At 38.9% G+C, this 8,608-nt stretch overlaps 1 protein-coding gene across 1 annotated transcript in view; it reads left to right on the top strand.

Moving 5' to 3' along the window:
- The window catches only part of LOC115377217 (chromodomain Y-like protein 2), a 54,045-nt gene extending 45,445 nt beyond the window's left edge, over positions 1 to 8,600 (top strand). Inside the window, exons 4-7 of the mRNA XM_030077035.1 lie at positions 4,124 to 4,296; positions 4,406 to 4,616; positions 4,704 to 4,847; positions 4,960 to 8,600. Coding sequence (XP_029932895.1) covers positions 4,124 to 4,296; positions 4,406 to 4,616; positions 4,704 to 4,847; positions 4,960 to 5,118 — 687 coding nt within the window. The 3' untranslated portion in view covers positions 5,119 to 8,600. The remainder of the gene's footprint in view (positions 1 to 4,123; positions 4,297 to 4,405; positions 4,617 to 4,703; positions 4,848 to 4,959) is intronic.
- Positions 8,601 to 8,608: the final 8 nt, after the last annotated feature.

The following is an 8,608-nucleotide window of genomic DNA, read 5'->3' on the forward strand; positions in this document are numbered from 1 at the left end:
CATGGCTGCTCAGAGAAAAGTTGAACAGCGATGACCCACTGGCAGGTTGCTGCTTACAACCAGGAAATGCAAAAGGCAAGACTCGTGAAACTTGTGCCATAGTGCCATATCCATGGTATCCTCTGTGTTGGACATTACTTGTATAGCTGTATTGCCGACCACTGACACTATCCTGAAAATTCCTGCTGTGCCTTCAAGAGTACAAGCAGCCTAAGCTTTACAGTGATGTCAAGTTTGGAGATCTGACCTTGTGGAGTTGAGGGGAAACCAGCTAACAACTCTGAAATCTTATGGAAGGATTGTTAAAGATGCAATGTGCAAAACTGACTGTTGATTAAAGGAAGGGTTAGACTCAACTCGCAAAAATGTGGAAAAAGTTTATTCCATTTTATAAGCTTTTTTTTTTTTTTTTTTTTTGTCAGTTGAGTCCATGTGGCCCTCACTTCAATGCTTTTTCACATAGTGTGACTTTATTCAACTTATAATATATATAAATTGAATACTTTTTTTTTTTTTTTTTAATACATTTTGTTTTAGTGACTTTTAGTAAATATAATATCCTGTTGTCTTCCATAATGGACTCAAATCAACTGTTGTATGCTCATGGAGCTCAGATCTCACTTTTGTAGATTTTAGTGGAGGATTTCAGTGAGGAAAGATAGTGATAACATGATAATCACACACACACACACACACACACACATACACGCACACACCTCACATGCCTACGTCACACATGCCATGGAAACACATGTGCAAGCCCTGGCAAGTCGAGGCTGGGTCATTGCAGCAGGTTGCGTTGGAGCATAGTGGTGAACAAAGCTCAAGGCACATCAGCTGGCAGGATCCTGGGGGTGAGCGTTCACTGGTGCGAGGCCAGATAGTGAGTAGCTCCACTGTCTGCAGCACCTCACTCCAGTGCTGAAGGCGCAGGGTTTTGTACTTAGTCCTGAGCTCCACTAGATTATATATGCTGTTTTTTTTTCATGCTTTCTTTTTCTCCTTTTTGTAAACTGTTTTATTACCCCAAACACAAAAAATAATTTAAAAATTACACATTTTATTATGTTTCACAGAGTAACAAAGCATGTACACACATTTTTAGAAATCCCTCATCTGTTTAATTGGTCCAGAGTCTGAGTAGCAGTGCATGCACTTTTGTTGTTAAATCCCCATTGCACAGAGAAAAGCTCTAAATCACAGCTAAAATCAATAAATTAATTAACTTTCTGCACAATGTTTTCACTTGAATAAATGTGCTGTTTGCTATAACAGGGTGCTATACATCAGGTTTTGTTCATAAAAATGCATACAATATAATTATACGTCAGTCATATTTCTGAAAGTTAAATAACATTGCAAAACTTTGTTTATAAAATCTTGTGTTTAACGGACCACTAAATCATCCAGAAAACATCCAGGTCTTGTGTTAATTAAGGCTTAATTAATGTACAGATGAAAAATTAGCCAGGCCCAATCCTCACTGCAAGTTGGAAAAATGTTTTTTTTTTTTTTTTTTTTTTTTTTTTTTAATTAAGGAAATGCTACATTAATGTACTTAAGAGTTAGAGGGGAGAGACCATGGTAAAAAAAAAAAATTCATGGTGGAATCAGTTAAACCCAAGGTAAAGATGATTTAAATAGTGTTGATGTGAAGAGTATGAAGATAGTATTGAGGTGAATTAAGAAATGCTTCCTCCAGAGCTGTGCTGCAAACCAACCTGTCTGCAAGGCTGAATGAGAAATCTGCCCAGTTACACTCTGTCCTCTTTTATTTCATTCAGAAAAATCCCTTCCAGTTATTCAGATGATAACTTTTGACTAATGATGACAACATTGTCAAGGATGACATTGCCATGCACTACTGAAATATTACCTTACATGGCCTGGTCTGATCTCCACTGTCAGTCCCCACCAGCACCGCTCTTGAGCTGTCCCTAACTCTAACACTTCTTCAAAGCCGCTTGTAGGTGTTCTCGAGTGGAGCAGAGGAGGAAACAGGTAGACCTCTTTGTCCTGCTGGTAGCTCTGCTGCTACACAGCAGATTATGTATATAAGACTGTGTGCTACATGCAGAGGCGGAACTGTTACTGTGCAAGAGGTGTTTATGAACCTCTGAAGAGGCTTAAACCAGCTCTATATCTGCACCACCCAGCTTGGGGCTCAGCCTTTAACCCTGTGTTGGTATTGGATGCTACGATTGGGTTACTGGCTTCAGTTTTTCTGCCCTGTTGGATGGTGTCACCTGTGATCATAGAACTAGACTTGCAATGAGTAACTCTGGTTATGTTGGTAATACTGCTCTCCCCCTGGTGGTGGCTTCTTTGTAGAGAGAAGCTCACTCCTGTGACCTCAATCCACACTGTCAGCCCGGTGCAGGCTGTTCAGCGCAGTAAAAAATCCTAGCTCATTGAAAGGAGCATCCTCTCTCTGTCTCTCAAACACACACACACACACGCACAAACACACACACATTTTGAGACGCAGGCATTCAGGGCTGGCCATTGACTTTTTGGAGCCTTAGGCAAGATCCAGAGAAGTATCCCTTATACAAGCTCTGACCTAAAAATGAGACAACGGCAACAACAAACACCATGCTTACTTCACAATAAACCTTCTCTGCTGCTAACATTTATTGTTGACTGGTCAGAAAAATGTTTTGTCTAACTATCCAAATTTTTGTTTGTATTTGATTCAGTTTTATCTTTTTGCACACATACACCACAAAAATAAATAAATAAATTCAAAATAAATAAATAATAATAAAAAAAATCCTCTGCTTTGTTACCCCTCTCACTGGATGATGCCGTAGGCAGCTGCTTGTATGGCTTGTGCCTATGGCCAGCCCTGTTAGCTCTCTCTCTCTCTCTCTCTCTCTCTCTCTCTCTCTCTCTGCCTCTCTTTCTCTTCACACACACACACATACTCAAACAACACAAACATAGAGCTATGGGAATTTGTCATATAAGAAATAAATGTTATGTATTAGATGTAGATCATTGTAATATACTAGTGGCATGAATGTTTTATGTATTTTTTAAAACCTATATGGGATGTAAAAAAGTGGAAGTAAATATATTGTAAATATTAAAAAAAGATGGAATGCAACCAGTAAAAAATATGTTTAAAATCTGTTAGGAAACTGTCTTTTTATTTCATTTGGAGAATGAGCATCAGTTATTTCCATGCTGGTAGAATAATTATCTTCAAAGGGGTGTCCTGGTTTGAAAGATGCTTATTCCATGTTATCAGGCTGAATCAGCTGAAGTTGCCAAGCTCTGAAAACTGTAGTAGAAACCTCAAAATCCAAATCATATCAAATTTTAAGGTCAGTCAGTTCTCACCCTGAGATGTGGTGCATGTTTCGTTTCCAGGTAGCATATATAGAGTAGGGTTGCAACTCTCTTTGATGTGGATACCCTCTTCTGTCAATAAATGTCCTCCAGGCCTCCACATGGCGCCCATGAATGTCAGTTTGCCTGCTGTCTTTCTCCCTGCTGCACAATCTGGATCCAGCAGTTTCACATGTCTGCCTCTTCTGTCTGAGTGTCTGAGCCTGATTTTAATTCACCTTGCTAGAATAATGTTTTTCTTACCCTCTGTCTCTTTCTGTCTGTCTGTCTCTTTCTTTTCCCCTCTCTCTCTCTTTCTCTGGCAAAATGCCTTGGCAAGACATAGGGAATTAAGTTCTCTCAGTTGTATTATATTTGCTAATGTGAATCAGAGATGATAATCTCATTAAGTTGCAATAGATAGTGTGCAGGGTTACTGCGGGCGGTGATGTGGCAGTGTGGATGGAGGATCAGAGGTTTCACACAACTTCACAGGTGTAGGGGCCGAGGAGGTGTATCTTATGGAAGGAATTAACATTATCTCATATACTAGAAGCCACCAGCCACAGCCGAGTCATTACCTTTATGATTCAAAATGAGCATTTTTACATTCCAAGTGGTGATCATTGTTTCCTGTAGGACTGTGGGTGTAAAAGGAGGAATGTGCTGTTGTGAAGTGGCATCAAGCCTTACTCTGAGGATTGAGTATCTGTGTTGCATCTGTATGCTTCTCTGCCTGTCTGCATGTGTCTAGTTAAGAATATAACACACAACTCCATTTTGTTTTTAGATCATGAAAGAAGTGTGTCGGGCCCTGGGTAATGCGGCTGCCGATGACAGTAAATTATTGTTGCTCAGTGCTGTGGGGACTGTTTTCTGCAGTGGCCTGGAGCCATCTTACCTGATAGGGCGTCTGTCAACCGACCGCAGAAAAGAGAGCAGCCGCATCGCTGATGCTGTACGGTAAGAAGAGATCTCGACACAGACACTGAGATCATCACCCTCTCACTGCTTACCAAGAGACTTAACTTCATCTTCAGCATTTTATTGATAGTTGTGTGACCCCCTTCAGGGACTTTGTGTTGGCATTCATCCACTTCAAGAAGCCCATTGTGGTGGCAATAAACGGACCTGCCCTGGGTCTTGGGGCCTCGATCCTGCCCCTGTGTGACGTGGTGTGGGCCAGTGAGAGAGCCTGGTTCCAAACCCCATGTGCAGCTCTCCGCCTCACTCCCTCTGGCTGTTCATCATACACCTTCCCCCAGATCCTGGGTGTAGCTCTGGTGCGTCTCAGCAATATCAAGGCTCTCACTTCATCTGACACCGTGGAAACACTTTGTAACGCTCCTTGTTTCTCTCCTCCATGACAGGCCAATGAAATGCTGTTCTGTGGGAGGAAGCTCACAGCACAAGAAGCATGCGGTCGGGGGTTGGTATCCCAGGTTTTCTGGCCAACCACGTTCAACCAGGAAGTGATGCTACGTGTAAAGGAAATGGCATCGTGCAGCGCAGTGGTAGGTACTGATCACAGCAACCCAGTGGAAAATTTCCCCTTAGATATGTGAAAAAAAAAAACACATACTAATCTCTCACAAAACATCCTCCCTTTGTCTTTGTGTTTTAAAGGTTCTGGAAGAATCCAAATGCCTAGTGAGGAGTATCTTAAAGTCTGTCCTTGAGGAGGTGAATGAGAGGGAGTGTCATATGCTGAAACAGCTGTGGTGCTCAACCAAAGGACTGGAGGCCCTGTTCAGCTACCTGCAGAACAAAGTGTATGAGAAATGATCATTCACTCCTTGCAAGCTGGACTCTTGGATGGTCAGTGCTGGTCTACAGCTTATCCACAGAGAAACATCTTGATAATGCTGTGGTCTTCAGCTGCAGAGGTTTTTGTTTTCGGTTATTATTATTATTTTTTCCAAATAGCAGAGGGACGTGTCTGTGACGTAGCTCTGTTTTGTAACATCTCGACCAGCAAAGTCAATTTCTTCATCATCACCTTTTGAAGAGCAACATCTCTGTTGGATCCATGACTGTCCAAGGGTTAAAGGCTACCTATCTTTTTAAGGAGTCAAAGAGCAAAGGGCCAAATCTGCATTGCTTAAAACAAAGTGAGAACACTGAAGGAGGTTCTTCAGGGAGGTACAGAGTGTATGTATGTGCAAGATTGTATGAGAATTTGTGCGTTTAGGAAATTATCAGTGGATGTATGTGCCCAATGTATGTCTGATAGCACATGCTAAAATAATGATAATATATATTAATATATATTTATTTAAAACATGTAAAAAGTTTACTTTGTGTATATAATGCGCATTCTTCATGAATTTGGGTTCTTATGTTGCCCACTGCTTTGAATGGAAGTGTTAAGGCTTTGAGCTGAGTGTAGAGAAAACCAAAGTTTGCATGAGGATACTGTTTACTTTTCCTTACATGCACATTCCATCCCCTCGGTATGGACAGAAAAAAAACTGTGCTGGAACATTGGACACAAATGCAAGGACTCATTTATGGATGATAGGCATATTATTTGACTTGAGGACTGTTCAAAACATACAGTCCTATGAGGGAGTGATCACTTGTGAGAACTGATGCTTTTGATCATCATGTCACAGTTTATCATTCGTAATCCAAACGACTCTGTGAAGTCACACCTCATTCAGCAGCAGCTTGATTTCTCATTATCTTTATTTCACTGTGATATACATGATCGTCACCGATTTAAATTTCTGTTTTAAATCAAGAGGCGAGACTGTCCTGTGTTTAATAGTACATGAGCACATGGAACGCTGGCCTTAAATTTTCACTGTTCATTTCTCCTCATCTTTCACTCTGTCCTCAGTGTACACTCATTTAATAACCTGCAAAAATAAAGATTTAGGAAAAAGTGAAATACACCTATACATCTATGTAATACACCTTTTTTTGGCAGATCACACAAAGATAAAAAGACATGGAGAATACTGGAAAAAATGCTGCCACAGTAACAGCAATCTTTTAGTGAAGGAAAACACTGAATACACAGATTTGCCTTTCCATAGTTGAATGGCATTTTAGTCTAAATATAGAATAATATTAGATACTTAAATGAATTTGTGGTACATATCATGTGGAAGGATTAGCAATGAATTTTGTTCCTTTTTGTCTGAGCACCACGCATAGTGGTGTATCATTATGCAAGGGTGTAGCGAGGATGGTTGGAAAATTACTCATGAATAGTGAATAACACTGCCTCGACTTAACAATGCAGCTTGTATTGTGTGAAGTGTGTGATTGTTGTCTGAAAAGGTCAGATGATCGTGTTGATACTTCCTGAAATCGCTTCTTAGATGTCTATTTTATTTTTTAGAGCAGAGAAGAAATGATATGTGTTTTGTCCTGAAGTAATCAATTTGGTGACTGCACTAATTGTCAGTGGTCTGTATTGTTGAGATGCAGTAGTCATGCAGCTGAAGCAAACATTGTCCTTATCTGCATGTGCTGATAGTTTCAGGAAATTATATATTTCAATGGATATTGTATGTAGGGATCTATTTTGGTTTACCAAAAAAAAAAAAAAATGTAGTTCTGTGAAAATTGTTTTAACTCAGACATTTGCCCATTTTTGCAGTTGTACACATTCAGTATATAAATAGATTATGTGGACTTTAATTGTGTAATTAAATGCATGTAATATACTGTAGATATAAATGTGTTGCCTGTCAGAAAACTTTATATTTCAGGGTATGTTTTGTACTGGCATTGTAAGTAATGTTAGAAATGTTGCACAGTTTATTTTTGTATTTATTTGATATAACCTTTTGGGTCTGCAGTGCCATATGGTTTACTTTGCTCCAGAGGCACCCTCTCTTCAGCACCCTTTCTCAAATAACCAGAAAGAATATTAATGAATAAAATCTCATGGGTCAGGATCACAATTCACTTAAAAATTTAAAATGCATAAAAAAAGCGTATAAATACTGTTGTCACTTGAATCCCTTTTCAGATGGCCATATCCAGTTGTCTTCTGCTGTACATTATCAAAAACATATTAGATAATTTCACATGTAGTATGATCATTTACATAATTTATAGGTATGAATACTACATCATTGGATCTTTGGAGTGTTTTGTGGCAGAGGTTTTCAAAGTGGGAGGTGGACCACCCCAGGGGTCCGCCAAATGTTTCAGTGGAGGCTCAGACACTGACAGACATAAAAATGTTCGTGAAGCATTTCTAAAAACTTTTTTTTTTTTTTTTAAATTATCAAAAGGAGACTGTTTTACAGTTGCCTAATTTGTCACTTGGTTACAGGTTGTTCAGAGACAGGGGAATTTTGCTGTTTTTTCTAATCAATCAGAATTGTACAAGTACATGCCTTTGCAGTCCTTTTTATGTATTTGCATGAAGTTTGACATTTTGTTAAACAGCGATATTACGGTAAAGCTCACTGAAGGTTTGGATGGGGTGGGGGCTGTGAGGGGGGGTCCACAGTATCAGACTTTGAAAACCTGTGTTATTCTAATTCAGACTTATTCAATTTCAAGCCAAGTTTTCTCGGTAAGTACTCCGTGTTTCATGATTTTATTTTTTTATTGGTGGTTTATTAGTGTCCTTTTAAAATAAGTATGATAACAGTGGTTACACAGGAAATAATTGATGGATAAATGAAGCATTTTACCATGTTCGTTTTTTTTTAACATAATGAAACCTAACCAAAAAAAAAAAGAAAAAAAAATTTCAACATAGCATACAGGCTCATCTGAAATAAATAGAGTCTCAAAATACTTGGACAGGGATCTTTCTGTCACTTTTTTTTTTTTGAGGGGGGGTTAATTTATTATCTGTAATACATTAAGTTTTTTATGTATATGTATATATATTTCCCATGAGAAAGGAAATACGCTTCTTTACTGTTTATAGATTATTTATCTATTAGTTGCCCTAAGGGCAACAGATCTGAACTCCACCTCAGTATGTTTGAAAGAAAAAAAAATAGAAACTTTATAATATAATTTGAAGTAAACAAGTTATTACTCAAAGGCCCTCTCAGAATTTCTCAGTTGTCCTGTATGACAGCATTACTGCTGTTGAGTCCTCTACTGCCACAAACTGACTTTCCTCGATGTATAAATCATATCCCATCATCCACTGTTTTTCCTCTCTACAAACTTAAAACCACACCTTGGGGTGCCTTAGAAGTTGAATATCTTTTGTCTGTGAAAGATCAGTCCATGCATTGTGATGGTAAAGAGTGAGCTGCTTTAAATAAAGAACAGTACTTTCATCATGTTG

The sequence above is a fragment of the Myripristis murdjan genome, chromosome 3 (assembly GCF_902150065.1).
Source record: "Myripristis murdjan chromosome 3, fMyrMur1.1, whole genome shotgun sequence".
Taxonomy (NCBI): Eukaryota; Metazoa; Chordata; class Actinopteri; order Holocentriformes; family Holocentridae; genus Myripristis; species Myripristis murdjan.